Genomic DNA, 16,261 nt, shown 5'->3' with positions numbered 1-16,261 from the left:
TCTACCCTGTCAGGTGAATCTTGTAAACATTTTTTAATAAAAACGGTGCCAAAACAGCAATTTTTTGGTTACCTTGCCTCACAAAAAACGTAATATAGTGCAATTAAAAATCATATGTACCCCAAAATAGTACCAATTAAACTGGCACCTTCTCCCCTAGTTTCCAAAATGGGGTCACTTTTAGGGATTTTCTACTGTAAGGGTGCATCAGGGGGGCTTCAAATGGGACATGGCATCTAAAAACCGGTCCAGTAAAATCTGCCTTCCAAAAACCATATGGATTTCCTTTTCTTCTGCACCCTGCCGTGTGCCCTTACATCAGTACAACCACACGTGGGGTGTTTCTGTAAACCGCAGAATCAGGGTAATAAATATAAAGTTTTGTTTGGCTGTTAACCCTCGATGTGTTAAAGAAAAAAATAGTTTAAAATAGAAAATTTTGCCCAAAAAAGTGAAATTTTGAAATTTCATCTCCATATTCCTTTAATTCTTGTGGAACACCTAAAAGGTTTACAAAGTTTGTAAAATCAGTTTTGAGTAACTTGAGGGGTGTAGTTTCTACAATGGGTCATTTATGGGGGGCATCCACTATGTAAGCCCCACAAAGTGGCTTCAGACCTGAACTGGTCCTTAAAAAGTGGGTTCTGGAAATTTTCTTAAACATCTTAAAGAATTGCTTCTAAAAATCTAAGCCTTCTAACATCCTAAAAAATTCAAATGACATTTACAAAATTATGCCATCATAAAGTAGACATATGGGGAATGTTAAGTACTAAATATTTTATGAGGTATCACTTTCTGTTTTAAAAGCAAATAGCAATTTAGAAAATTGCGAATTTTTTCAAATTTTTTGTAAATTTGGGATTTTTTCATAAATAAAGGTGAAATATATTGACTCAAATGTATGACTATCATGAAGTACAATGTGTCACGAGAAAACATTCTCAGAATGCCTTGGATAAATAACAGCCTTCCAAAGTTAATAGCACATAAAGTGACACATGTCAGATTTGCAAAATTAGACATGGACATGAAAGTGAAAAATGGCTTGGTCTTGAAAGGGTTAAGTCACGTCCACCAGCGCCGTACATGTACGGCACGGGTCCTTAAGGGGTTAAGGTTGGCATAGCACACACCAGGGCTTATGTGTGGCCTATGAAGCCTTAGGCATGTATTATACCAGGGGATAAGGCTGACAATTGTTAGGTAGGAAGCGTTCCTTCCTGAAAATCGCCTGCTCGTCAGTGGAGGAGACTGCTGCTATTACATGCAGTGATCTCCTCCACAGTATGGGGAGGAGCGATCGCTAATACCATTGCTCGTCCCCATACAAAATCATTGTTTGCTGGCAGCAGACCATGATTAGACAGCACGATCTGCTGCCAACAAACGATAATTTTTTTAGACTGCTTAAAAATTGCAATCGCCAGATAAACATTTATCGGGTAATCTGCCGAACTTCTACATAGGCAGATCATCGTTAATGAGCATTCATACGGATCAGCTATGATCAGGCCTATCTGCAGGTCTAATATAGCTGGTACACTTCCTAAAAAGTCTACACCGAGAAAAAACAAGATAAACATATCATTTGACATTACTTGTGCAGTATATATTATGTATATTGTGCCTCTCTCATGTGCCTGTACCCCAGTACATCAAACTTTCCCACAACATCCAAATCTTCAGGAAAGCCTACCACCTGCAATGAGCATACTACCACCCCACCTGGATGAGCAGGTCTTACCCTCACCTACTGTGTTCTTTCCGCTTCCCTTATAGATTGTAATCTCTTAGGGGCAGGTCTTCTCCCCTTCTGTATGAGTCTGTTAATAGTTTCTTGTTTATTGTATTTTTTGTATTATGTATGTGTAACCCCTCTTGATGTACAGCGCCATGGAATAAATGGCAGTAAATAGTAATAAAGCCAGTGTGTTGAGTCAGTAATCACATACATTTATGCTGCACCTTAAAGAAATTTAACCACCCACCACCCCCAAGGCGAGGTGGGCAAGGTCTATACATCGGAATCAGCTGGAGGAGTATGAAAATGCTCCTGAATCCAGGCTTGGTTCATTTTGACAAAAGTAATGTTTTGGACACTAACGGACAACAACTTGGTCCGTTTGGGTGTCACCACACCCCCCACGGCACTGAAAACCCTCTCCAAGATGACACTGGAGGCAGAGCAAGAAAGAAGATAGAGAGCATGCTGTACCAGTTCGGGCCACTGTTCCATTCTGCCTACCCAGAAATCCATGGGGTCAGGGAAATGGGTATACGACAGAGACTGGCCATAGTATAGGTAGTCCTGAACCTAGGTGTTGAGGCGGGAGCTGTCAGCTTGCTGGTTGACCTCAGCCAGCGCGGCACATGGAAAAACTGCTCCATCATGTTGAGACTGAAATGGCTGCTGTTGCTGCGGATTCTGCTGCTCGTGGTGATGGGAGAGGGTTGACTCTGTGGGGGGGAGAGCAGGGCCTCCCCTTCAGATACTCTGGGGGTTGACGTCTACTTGCCGTAAGCTGCAGCAAGCTGTGTACACAGTGTTTCCTGGTAGTAACATAATTGTCCTCCCTTTCTGCCAAAGGAAAACATTCCCACATTTTGCCTTAGTAGTGAGGGTCTAAATGCATGGCTATCCAGGATTCATCAGACTGTTTGATGTCAACTATATGCCTGTCACTGCGTAAGCAAGCCAACATAGAGGTGGCCATCCTGGCCAGTGTGCCCAAGGAGCCACTTCTTTCCAGATCCACCCCCCACTGAGACAATTGGGTATCTTCGCCTGTGCCATCCTCATTATCGTCCTCTTGCTCTTCCACTTCCAACTCCTCATCCTCCTCTTCGTCATCCTCCTCCTCAGCAGCTAAAGGGTGGACAACAAGATCCGTCATCTGCTCATTCTCCGCCGTGGGAAACCCTTGGAAAGGGGGGTCAAGAGGACCTGGCCTCATTGCCAGGGAGCTGCCTCGACGCTGCCGAAAAAACATTGACCCAGTGGGCCACGTAAGACATGAACTGTCCCTGCCCGTAATATCTGCTCTAGATGTCAACTGTGGTGTGAGCCTTGTTGCACAGCGAGAATCGCAGGGAATGGCCCACGTTGTCCGCCACTTAAGACTACAAGGCATGGATGTTTTTTGGGGAGAAATAGTGCCAGCTACGAGTCTTACAGCGAGGCTGAGAGCACCCCATTAGCTCCCTAAAGGCAGCAGACTCCACTAAATGGTACAACAGCAACTGCACCACGAGAAACTTTGCCAGGTGCAAATTAAGCTTGTGCTCCATTGGATTGCTCGGTGCATAGAGTTGTTTCCTGGCCATGCAATTTCATTATCGATGGTTGACGATGGAGTGGAGGAGCAGGAGTCTGAGCAGGAGAAGTGTAAAGAGAGGATAACGATGTGAAAGACACCATATTGTTCATGGATGCGGCCTGGCTGCCGCAAGCTGGGCTGCGAGAAGGAGGGAACTCTTTCCGCGGGAGCTGCCTGTCACCTCTGTTTGGCCATGGGATGGGGTGATGCTGCTTCATGTGGTTTAATAGAGCTGTGGTGCCTACATTTGTGTTTGCCTGCCCACGCTTTGTTTTGCTCTTGCACAGCTTGCTCAATGTAATGATTTTGTCCTCTGGCAGCGTGGAAAAAAAACGACTACACGGGTAAGCTGGGCTAAGCTCTGGCACATTTTGGGTCTAACCCACCCACCGCATCATCAGGATCACCAGATCCCGAAGCAGACGTGGTCCTGGCTGTACTTTGGAAAGTACATGGCTGCTGCTGTTTATTGCTGCTGCCATCACCCTCCTCCTCTGATGTTGCCTCCTCCTCAGAAGCCTAATCCGGATCCTAGGTCCTTTCCAGCACACAATCATCATTGTCCACAAGAGTCCTCACCTTACCTTTCACTTCTATCAGACTGTGGGATATCATGGTGGGTTCTTTGTCCCCCCTTCCCTGACGGTCATTGTCACTACACCCAACACCAATAGCGTGGCTATGGGGGCCACTACTACTACCACTACCAACATGGCTATGCGGGCCACTACTACTACCACTACCAACATGGCTATGCCTGGGGTCTGCAGCCTCCTCCTCAGGGCAGTACAAATGCTGACTGCTCTCACAAGTCACAAAAGTCATCTTGACTATCTGCTGTAGGACCTGGTAGGTTTGCTTGCCACTTCTCAGGAAAAAGGAAGGCACCCCTCTAGGAAGAGGCAGTGAAGACTGGGAGGACTCCAGTGAAAGCCTTCTTTGAGGCCCTTTAAGGAGGAGGAGCAGGAGGAAAGCTGTGGCCCCTGGCTCCATGGCAATGGTGTCAGACTTTGGTCACCTCCATATCATCCTGCTGCGACTGAGAAGAGGAGTGAGCCATCCAATCCACTATCTCATTCTTTTTCTCCTCAACTATAAAGTTGCTCCTTTATGATGCAGCACGGACAACTGTGGCCTACCACTGCTTCTGGCCAGATAGATGGTGCTTCTGGGTCTTTCATTTGGGACCCTTCAGTAGCCTGGACATTGTTGGGCATCTCAAATAATGTTGTGCACTACCCTGTGTATTGGTGTAGTAAAAACGTATATATGCTGCTTGTTTGAAGATAATGTCACGGAACCCACCGTGACCTGGGCTCCTGGATGGGGCTGATGGCCAGCCTCCTTCCTAGCGCCTACGGACCTAGGATTTTGAAAAACCCCCTCTGGTTGAACCGGGTGTCCGGGGCACATGGACGGCTGTTGCAGTGGAGCCTGGCCCTACAGCTGTTAAATTTCACAAACCAATACCGGCCTTGGAAAACACAATGCGAATGCTGATGGACTATCTTGTCAAATAGACCTGGAAGGGTGACTAACATGAACCTCCCCAAATGTACCTGGAGAGGGTCTTACCGGATCTGCCATCCTTAAACTTGGGGGAGCTATGTGAAGACATGGTGAAGAGTTATATGTGTATTGGTGTTGAGGGTAATTATGTTGTGTGACCTGGTTATAAAAGACTGTCAGCACCCCTCTTTCTCCCCCTCCCTCTCGTTATCTCCCATTGTATTCTGGAGGAGCTCAGAACAATGCCATTCTGGCCAGGCTCTTGCTAGAGTTGTCTGGAGCTATTAGCAGGTGGACCCCTGTGGTGTGGTGCAGACAGAATGTCTGGGGAGGGAAAGGGGGATGTGATGGGATTTTAGTTTTATCTGATCACAATTTCTGCAAATAAGTTTGTGCAGTTGCTAAGTTTGTGCAGATTTTTGTTTTACCTACACTGAGTCTCGGCCAGTGAATGGGGAAACTGGGAGCTACAGATCAGAGGTTTGCAATTTCTCCTGAGTAAGGAGGCGGACATACTCTTCCTGAGTACTGGGGGTCCGTCTCAATCAACACCCCCAGATATTTTTATGTGCTATTGGTGTAGTAATCACGTATATATGCTGGTTTAATTACATTTAACAATCCCCAAAAATATTAAAATTCCAACCATGTGGAAACTGAAAATACAGAAACAGACAACTGAGGCTTGACTCTCAATTTCAACTTTATACACACAGGTAGATTGCTGCAGTATTCATGTATATATGCTGCTTAATTAAATTGACAGCACCTCCCAAAAACAAATTAAATTTCGACCGGTTTTTGATACGCCGGAGGAGGTTGCAGAATGGATGGATAGAAAGGGACTTAAATAGTCCCAGGGACTAATGAATGTTGCAGTCATTTTGATCTATGATGATGAGTGGTGGGGAGGGGGTGGGTTGGGGAGTAGTTCTGGAATAGAGTTTGCAGGTTAAAATTAGTCTGGGGCCAAGCGGTGGGACGGAGGGTGAGGACGGAGGGAAGGGTTGGGGGTGGGAGGATATAGTTGGCAATGGTGGAGCGAGGGAAGAGGAAAAGAGAAAACTTTCTTCCAGGTGTAGTCAGTTTAATGGAGACGCACTTGATTAAGGACACCATTTGTTTTATCCAAAATAACTGTATGAGCTCTTGTTATCATTCAGTTTACACTAGCTACTCAAGGGGTGTATCTGTAATGATACATAGAAGGGTCGATTTTAAGTGCATTTCCACATCCTGTGATGGGGAAGGGAGATATATTTTTCTTTATGGGACATTAAATGGCTCAAAATGTATACTTGCATTTGTGTATATTCTTCCGCCATACTCTCCATACATACTGGGTCAACTGGCAGTATTTATGGAACAGAGGGACACCTGCACAACTATTAATATTGGTGATTTTAAATGTGTAATGGATATAGAACTGGATAGATTCAGCAGTACCAAGGGGGATGGGGATCACTGTAGTTTTACTTCACCATTGGCAAAATTCTGCAGAGAAACGGGTTTTGTTGATATCTGGAGATACAGAAATGGCTGTACTAAGGCCTTTTCCTGTTGTAGTAGGCGGCTCCATGACATGGCGTTAATTAACCACAGATATGCGTGGTTAAGTGTGGTCAAAATGAGATATGAGCCAAGGTCGATCTCCGATCACTCTACTATGTTGTTGGCACTGAGTCTTATTGTAGAACATAAACTTATCAAATAGGAGATCTCCAATATCTGGAATATTAATAAGGATTCCAGGAAAATGTTATATGTATGGGATGCTATGAAAGCTTTTATTAGGGGAATCTTAATGAGAAGGATAACTTACATGAGGAGAGATTTTGTGTGAAAAGGAGCTTAAAGAAGAGGTTAATAGAAAGGAGCAAGCATATTATGAAAATCAGATAGATGCTAAAAGAGAGGACATGATAAATGCACAATGAAGGTATGGATAATTTTTGTATGAAAAAGCTAATCAAAAGCCCTTTTTTCAGGTTACAATGCCTTTAGAGAATCAGGAAAACTTCGTAAGCTGCTCTCTGCCATTGTTAAGAATCAGGGTGGTGCCCCCTTTATACTTGCAACAAGGCCTTTACAAGGCAATATTCTTCATAGTCAGGAAGAAATTTGGGGTGCCTTTTATCGTTGTTTTGCAGGTATATATAGAACTGAAACCAAGGTACCTGAGCAGGAGATAGAAGAATATTTGAAGTACATTGAATTTCCAAGGCAATCGAAGGAGCAGAGACTTGCTCTGGATGCATTGATCTCTGTGAACGAACTACAGAACGCCCTGAAAGCAATCCAAGGTAATACATTCCCGGGCTCAGATGGATTACCGTTTGAGGTCTACAGGAGATACTAAGAGATATTGTTACCCTGTCTGGAGGAGGTCATTTGTGACTCAAAATCGAGAGGGGGAATATCCAAGATCCATGATGGAGGCTATCATTGTATTAATAGGAAAAAAGGGGAAAGACCTGTTGGAGGTCGGTGCGTACAGACCAATATCGCTACTTAATAAACAGACATTAAAATTATTGCCAAGGTATTGTCTATCAGACTTAGGAAAGTCGATTATACATTCCGATCAATGTGGATTTATTCAGCAGAAAAGTACTCATTATAACATAAGGCATCTCTTTTCTAATATGCAAGTGACAGGGGGTGCTCCCGCTCTCCATCTTGTCTATGGATGCCACTAAGGCCTTTGACAGGGTGGAGTGGGGCTTCCTTTGGACAACAATGAGATATTTTGGCATTGGGCACTACTTTATTAATTTTACACGATTGTTATATGCAAACCCGACTGCTCGAATTAGTGTTAACTCCATCTGTTTTACTATCAAGAAGTATGCGATAGGGATGTCCCCTATCCCCTATTTTATTTAATATGTTTTTAGAACCTCTGGCCTTAAAATCGGGCAAGACGAAGAAGGTGGGGTTTTGAAGAAGATGGCAAAGTAGTTAAAGTGTCTTTATATGCCAACGATATACTATTTTGTTTGGGGCGATACACCGAACACCTTACCTAACACCATTCAAAGTGTGGAGGAGTTCGGGGCTATGTCGGGCTGGAGATTAACTGGAACAAGACCATCCTGTTGTCCCTGGATGAAATGGTGCTGGATAACACAGAGGGACTGAGGATACTGGGGCCATAGGCGTCCTTTGAGAATCTGGGAATAAGAGTCTCGCCCTCTAGAAGATTGCGATTTGGTCTAAACTGCCCTTATCAATGGCGGATAGAATCTCCCTTTTTAGAATCAACTCCTGTATCAATTTATAGCTGCTCCAGTCTGTATTGACAATAGTACGTTCTCACTTATTGATAAGCTACTAAACGAGCTGATCTGGGGGAGAAAACGAGTTGGAATGAAGCTAAAATATCTGTACTATTCTCATAGTTCAGAAGGTTTGGGTGTACCTTTTTTTAGAGGTTACTACCTAGCAGCTCAGCTACAAAGGATGACGGAATGGCAGCTTGACCCGGTGTGAAAAGATCTGGTTTGCAGCTCAAGTTACAAAGATATTTTTGTTTTGTTGGAATCCGGACAGTTGAAACAAAGGAAGGGACCTATATGCCATGGTGAACCTCCTCACTAAAGTATGGGAACACACAAGCTACTAGAGGTTACTGTCGCTCTAGATTTTACGCCAATTTGGGGAAATGTTCACCTGGATGAATTTGTGAATATGTCACAAGATAGGTTCTGGATAAATTCAGGTATTAATTATATCTCACAGGCTTAATACTCAATTTAAACTTCAAGGGGTTGTCCCACAAAAAATATTCTACAGTTTTCAAACCAGCACCTGGATCTGAGTAGTTTTGTAATGGCATGTAATTAAAAATCTTGTATAGCTACTGAGTTATTCAATAAAATGTATCTGTATAGTGTGACTTATTTTCTTATTTCTTTGTCCTGCTCACTGAGATGGCCGCACATGCTCAGTTTCAGCTTTCAACTGCATCCTGAGCTGTGATAGGGAGAGCATGGACACGCCTCCTGAGCTGTGATAGGGAGAGCTTAGACACGCAGAAAACAGACTCTCCTTGAGCTTTCAGCTTGATATAAATCTAGCAGAGCAATGAATAGCAGAGATCTCTGGATCCATGTGAGGTACAGGGCTAGTTCTAACTTTGTTAGAAAGAGATTGTCATGTTCTACATTATTCATGGGATAACCCCTTTAACACACAGTTAGATTGTTGCCATACTGTGGGTATTGCTGCAGTAATTACTTAAATATACTGCTTAATTATATTGTACCCCAGAAAAAAAAAGAATTTCTATGAAAATGGTAAAACAAAATAAAAGTATTGGCTTGCAGGTAGCTGCTTTAGAGGTGCACCTGTACTTCTGATAGGAGGCATAACCACAGCTCCTGTCTCCTGTATTCCTGGCTACCAGCTCCCCTGCTTTTCTCTATTGTACACAACACACACAATTCTTCTTTGGAATCCTAGCCTTCCCCTTGACTGTCCCTGGCAATAAGCTTGATTGATTGATTTCTGACTGTCCCTGATTGATTTTTCACTGTCCCTGACTCCCTAACAAAACTTTCCTGTCAGACAATGTAAGACCCAACCACCCTAATTCCCAGCCCCGCACAGTATAGCATTCTGCTAATTCTGCTAGGTACCTCCCTGTCTGCTGCAGCACTGATTGCCCCCACTTCCTCTCAGGGTCATGCGAGAACCCTTCTTCCTTTCTAAAGCTTTTTTCCCACCCACATGTGCACTAAAATGGTGCTACGCTCTGTTTTAGTGGATTTGTTTGAAACAAACCTGGAAAGATTCTGGTTCATCTGCCGTCTGCAGCTGATAAAAAAGGAAAAAATCCCCGAAGCCTTAGGTCTCCTGTACACAATCGCGGGTAAACACATATAGGATATGCACAAATTAACCAGATAGCAAACTATCTGCCTTCGTTTCTGTCTTTTATATTCTCATTGTATACCTTCAAATAGTAATGGGTTGAATAAAGTTATGTCTAAAAAAAAGTATATTTTACCTGCATTGATTCCTATAAGGAATCTTCCAACTATCAAAAATTCAAATAATCCAGCTGGTTGCGCCATTCCCATGACAAGAGCAGCGAGAATTGCTACAGCATTATTCACCAGGAGAACATTTTTCCTGCAATACAGGTGAGCAGACAGGTTACTATATGCATACGAAATTTATCTAAAAGTTACCAGCTACAGATGAGACAGGGATAGACATGTGCAGTCAGCCAGTGGTCACTGCTTAAAGAAGAACTCCCGCAAAAAATGTTATTCTCTGACCTGTTAGAAAGGTACATGATATAAATGTAGAGAAAGTAATCTTCTTACCAGAGACTATTTGTGAGTTATATCCTCCCTTCTGATCCTCAACTGTACAAAGTGACCACAACACTCTGACTCTCCAAATAACACAGCATCTTATGTGTGGACAGGAAGCCAGTTTCTCTATGTATTTCTATGGGAGCCTCAATGTCTGTCTCAGAGGAATAAACAGAAAAGTAACTGACTTTCTGTCCTGTGTCGGTTGGAGATCAGACAGTTAGTCACATGACACAGCTAAAAAGTAGAAGAGAGGGGATAATTCAGTGACTGAGAAGAATATATTCACTACAGATTACATCATGCACCTTTCTAACAGGTCGGACAATATTTGTTTTACTTTAATGTGTTAAATGTGATAAATTATGTAGCTGTGCTACATATAACATTTTGTCCTGAGAATGTTGAATATGCAGTAAACCCAGAGGGGAGGATGTGTTAGTAGTTGTATTCACAGTCCACAGTAGCTAGCTCCACCTTGGCGCTACCTAATGTGGTGCAGTGACTGGAGAATGCACCCTTTCTTCCTTCGAGGCACACCCTGGTGTTGGGGCTCCTTTGATGGTGAACAGTTTAGCTAGGTGCAAGGCAGGAGTGCAGAAGCCAATGAATAGATTGTGGACTCAATAATCAGTACCATTGGTTGCAATAAATAAAGTATTTCTTTACTCAATTTATTATAGGAGTAGTAACACAAATGGCAGCAAAAGGCACAGTTCTAAAATATCTCACAGTCATTACTTTTCCCAATAGCTGCCTATAGACAGCAACAGTCCTCTGGGGCACTGCAATTATCTGGTTAACTATAGCTTCATAGTATTAGTAGTTAGGTAGTGGCTCAGTTTAGTTAGTGGAAATAAGAGCCAGTAAAGGTAACACACATATATTGGCTTTGGACATTGCTGCAATTTGCTTGGGTTAGAAGCTTCAGGCTTCTCTCCATGCTAGGACATCTTCCCATCATGCTAGGGTCACTGTGGTTGTCTATGTTTACAGTATCATCTGATTTTGCTACGAGTGTGCAATGCATGCATTTCTTTACACCTCTGTACCATATTCAAAAGAAGGTGCCAGCTTACCTGCCATACTTTACTGCTGCAAGCCCACCAATAAATGTCCCAAGAAGTCCACCTATTGTAAACACTGAAACTATTACTGACCAAATGAGCGTTAGTAGGCCTTCATCTAACTGGGATTTGTAGCGTAAATACCAGGTTTCATTAATGAACTTGTGTACATGCTGCAAAGGAGAAAAATAAAAATTAAGAGTTAAACAGAAATTCAAGATATCAATAGTGGCCCAAACCTTCATAAGCTCATACAGCATTTGTAGATAAACCTGGTCACAATTTTAATTAATTAATTCATTGCAAGTGGGCAGTCCTAACTGGATGTGAACTAGCACTACCCTCAGAAACTGGCTTTCTTGAAATTACCTTATAAGTGTCTTTGTGTTAAAAACTAACTTTGAAAAAGTACCTTACATCATAGACACAGTGCTAGTGGAGTCACTGGGTGAAGTTGCTGCCTTAGCCGGGTCACATAAGTCATGCTGGCAGTGGTGACCCCGCCTGTTATAGCCCACCCCCTCTTTCCTGCAGAAGCACTCCTCTGCACATCCAGACACTGATATGCAGGATAGAAGAGGCGGGTGGGATTGCCAGCATGATTTATGTGACTCTGCTTTAAATGGTGGCACCAAGAACCTAATTGTCATTTGGTTCATGTGATCTCCAGACATTGAAACAGTTTTATGAGGCGCTCAGATTTTCACCTTTAAATATTAGCTAAAGCAAGACAAAAGATCACAACTGTGTGGAGTTATGAGACTGCTGACATAATCAAAGGCTATGGAGGTCATTTATTAAGACCGGTGTTTTAGACGCTGGTCTTAATATAATCACCATATCTAGTGGTGGATCCCTTGACGTTATGAAGAAGCACAGGCCTCTACATAACTTCGGCGCATCCATTTTCTACACCTAAAACAGGTGTAGAAAATGATAAATGAGAATAGCCTGCTGGCTTTTCCCCTTCCTCACCCACACCACACCCTCTTTTTTTAGACCTGGTGGGAGCAGGGAAAACTTGCAGATTGCGGTGCAACTAACCGTTGCGGCGCAATCTGCGCCAGAAGGCGTTTTTCTGGATAATAAATGACCTCTATATTTTTAACTTTACAATTCTTTGGGTATTGAACTATTGACTTCTAGTATTCTTTAATTGTACAAAGTCAAAATCTCATTGTGTTCACTTTCAGCCTTTCTCTGTATAATAGTTATATTTGTCTTAGAAAGATTCTCCATAAAACAATGGGGGTCATTTATCAATCTGAAATGCACCTAAATTAGGCGTATTTCAGGTGCAGGTTTCGGCGCAACAACTAGTTGTGCCGCAATCTGCGACTTCTCCCTGCTCATGCCAGGTCTAAAATTGTGGGTGTGGGGTGGGCAGGGAAGGAGAGGTACCGGCAGGCCCGTCTCATTCACCATTTTATACGCCTGTTTTAGGCGTAGAAAAAGGTCTAAATGTAAGACAGCTCATAAGCTGTCTTACATTTAATACTGGCGGAGGATCCGCCGAAGTTATAAAGAGGCCTGCGCCTCTTCATAACGTCGGCAATCCACCTCCAGCTATAGAGCTTTATTACCGTTAAGTCTAATGTGCCCCAATATTTCCAAATTTCCATCAAAGCTTAAGACGTTTTACTTACAGTTGTAGGTGCATTAATAATTGATAGATTATATCCATATTGAAAGGTCCCGCCAATCCCTATTGCACAGACAGCCCAAAATAGTTTCTTTGTTGGAATCTATGGATACATAAGCAGAAATGTTATTTACATTCAGTTCTACAGGCAGGGCAAATGCCGAAATTGACTGTGGGCTCCACCACCCCAACGCCGACTGAAAATGTAAATTAACAGTTTAAGGCTATGGTCACATTGCTGTCTGAAAACTGTGTTGGGTTTCTGTTATTTTTAGTAAGAATAGTAAGAATAAGGCAGCATGTAGCACTATTCCTGCCATCAAAATGACAGAAACCACTCCAGAATCACAGTAAACTCTACTCTAAGGGCTCATTCACTCGAACGTATTTTATTTCCGTGTCCGTTCCATATTTATTTTGTGGACGATTTATGCAGAACCATTCATTTCAATGGGCCTGCAAAAAAAACTGAAGTTTCTCCGTGCGTTCCGTTTTCGTATGTCTGTTCCACAAAAAAAACAATAGAACATGTCCTATTATTGTTCGCATTACGGACAAGGACCGGACTGTTCTATTAGGGGCCAGCTGTTCCATTCCGCAAAATACGGAATGCACACGAACGTCATCCATATTTTTTGCGGATCCATTTTTTGTGGACCAAAAAATACATACGGTCGTGTGCATGAGCCCTAAGTCAGTGTTACAATGTTATAAAAGAAAGCTTGGCACCTGTGTGAAAAGAACCTAAATTATAATATAATGCCACTGAAATAATACGCATTCGTTTTGTCTGAATTACCAGCCACAGGCCATAGGAAGTGCTAAAAGGTTTGTGTTTGGTTCAGCCACTCTCATAACTTTAAACCTCATGCACACAACCGTATTTTGTGTCCGCGTCCAATCTGCATTTTTCTTGAATCACACGCCTACCCATTCATTACTATGGGTCCACAGAAAATGCAGACAGCACATAGATGGAACCCAGCCATTCCACAAATCGTAGAACATCTCCTATTCTTGTCTGTTTTGTGGACAAAAATTGGCATTTTGATAATAGAAAAGTGGGCAGTATCTGCAGACTGCAAAATGGCAATGGTCATGTGCATGAGGCTTAGGCCTCTTGCACACGAACATATTTTCTTTCTGTGTCTGTTCCGGTTTTTTTGCTGACCGTATACGGGACCATTCACTTCAATGGGTCCACAAAAAAAACTGAAGGTACTCTGTGTGCTTTCCATTTCCGCATTTTAATTCCGCAAAAAAATACAAGTCCTATTATTGTCCGCATTACGGGCAGGGATAGTACTGTTCTATTAGGGGCCAGCTGTTCCATTCCGCAAAATACGAAATGCACATGGATTTCATCTGTATTTTTTGTGGATCCGTTTTAACGGACCGCAAAATACATATGGTTGTGTGCAAGAGGCCTTAGGGATAAAGTGCTACCAGCACCATTTTGGTCCATATTAGTTTTCCTCAGAATTGTGACTGTAACAGGACAATAATGTCATATACCATCAGAATTAACATGTACAACAACCATAATGAGATGTACAGTATGAACAGTAGCTATTTTATATACAGTATATAATTATAAAAAAATTATGAAAAGGGGCTCTCACACACACAAAAAAAAGAGAAGGCTCCACCTAATAGCCTGTGTAGGGCCTCCACCAATGTTTGTCTGGCCAAGTCTAGCACAGTGACAAAGTTATTCCATGTAGGGACATACAGGTGAAACTCGAAAAATTAGAATATCGGGAAAAAGTCCATTTATTTCAGTAATCCAAATTAAAAGGAATTCCATTAATGCAGCTTAAAATTAGAATTTTGTGTAAAGGTTCAATATTCTAGGCTCAAAGTGTCACACTCTAGTCAGCTAATTAATCCATACCCCCCGAGCAAAGGGTACCTCAAAAGTGTGACTTTGGGGTTTCATAAGCAGTAAGCCATATCTCATTCAAATTAAACCAAATAAAGGCTTGAAATATCTCGCTTTGCATGTAATGAGTCTATCTCATATGTTAGTTTTACTCTTTAAGTTACATTGCTGAAATAAATGAACTTTGCACTATATTCTAATTTTTCGAGTTTCACCTGTATAAGAATATATTTACAAAGAAAAAATGGTGCACTACAATGGAAAATGCAATTGACAATATATGGCTAAACCCTCACACTGATATTAAAATGTGACTTTCGGCAATATATTCTTATATTAAGAACATACCGGCGCCCATGCACCCCGTCAAGGTCTCTCAAAGTGACACGATAACCTATCTATGGCATATGAGCAATTACGGATAGGGGCATAGAGTCCGACACACAGCCAGCAACTTCCAATTACCTCCAGCGTGAAATCACATATACAATGGGAGAAGGGAGGAGGCTGTGTGTCCCACCAATCACCGGCTCATGTGACGCAGGCAGTTACCATTAAATCAAAATCAAGGCACATTCAAACCTGGAGTTGCCACACCTCCAGGCGTGCATGTACAGACAAAATAACGTGGTCATAAAAGGCAGAAAGATGCTCAAAACCCCATATGCTGTTGCACATATATAATCGGGGGAGCATATCCTGACGGCATCCTCCATTGTATACATTTTTGCTGGGGATTGCTGTTAGCAATGGATCACATGTGCAGGATTTGCTTCCCCGATTATATATGTGCAACAGAATATGGGGTTTTGAGCATTTTTCTGCCTTTTATGACCACGTTATTTTGTTATTTTGTCTGTACATGCATGCCTAGAGGTGTGGCAACTCCAGGTTTGAATGTGCCTTGATTTTGATTTAATGGTAACATTCAGGTGCACCTGTGTGGCCCGCGTCACATTTGGAGACAAACACTCCCTGATGCTACTGCGCAACTGATAAGTATCTACCTGTATTGCTCAGCATGCTTGGTCTATATACACAATGGAAAACTAAATCTGGCTATAGACATCAGATATATGTTCACCAAACCTTCTGATTTCGGTTAGACCAGCTGACCATCTATTGTGAATGCAGCCTCCGGATGAGATTCTTTCTCAGAGAGACAATCTTCTGCCACATATGTCTGGGTCTGTACTCTCTCTCCCCTGAGGTGAGCATGCACATGTACAGTCATGTGAAAAAATTAGGACACCCTTTGAAAGCATGTGGTTTTTTGTAACATTTTTAATAAAAGGTTATTTCATCTCCGTTTCAACAATACAGAGAGATTAAAGTAATCCAACTAAACAAAGAAAACTGAAGAAAAGTCTTTTCAAGATCTTCTGTAAATGTCATTCTACAAAAATGCCTATTCTAACTGAGGAAAAAGATAGGACACCCTTGCCCCTAATAGCGAGTGTTACCTCCTTTGGCTGAAATAACTGCAGTGAGACGGTTCTTGTAGCCATCTACCAGTC

At 42.4% G+C, this 16,261-nt stretch overlaps 1 protein-coding gene across 1 annotated transcript in view; it reads right to left on the bottom strand.

The window, feature by feature from the left end:
• LOC122933911 (solute carrier family 2, facilitated glucose transporter member 11-like) overlaps nt 1-16,261 on the bottom strand; it is a 98,382-nt gene that overhangs the window by 43,795 nt on the left and 38,326 nt on the right. The window contains 3 exon segments of the mRNA XM_044289017.1: nt 9,841-9,965; nt 11,233-11,393; nt 12,867-12,965. Coding sequence (XP_044144952.1) covers nt 9,841-9,965; nt 11,233-11,393; nt 12,867-12,965 — 385 coding nt within the window.

This window comes from Bufo gargarizans, chromosome 1 (assembly GCF_014858855.1).
Source record: "Bufo gargarizans isolate SCDJY-AF-19 chromosome 1, ASM1485885v1, whole genome shotgun sequence".
Classification (NCBI taxonomy): domain Eukaryota; kingdom Metazoa; phylum Chordata; class Amphibia; order Anura; family Bufonidae; genus Bufo; species Bufo gargarizans.
This window is presented reverse-complemented; position numbering and strand designations above follow the sequence as displayed.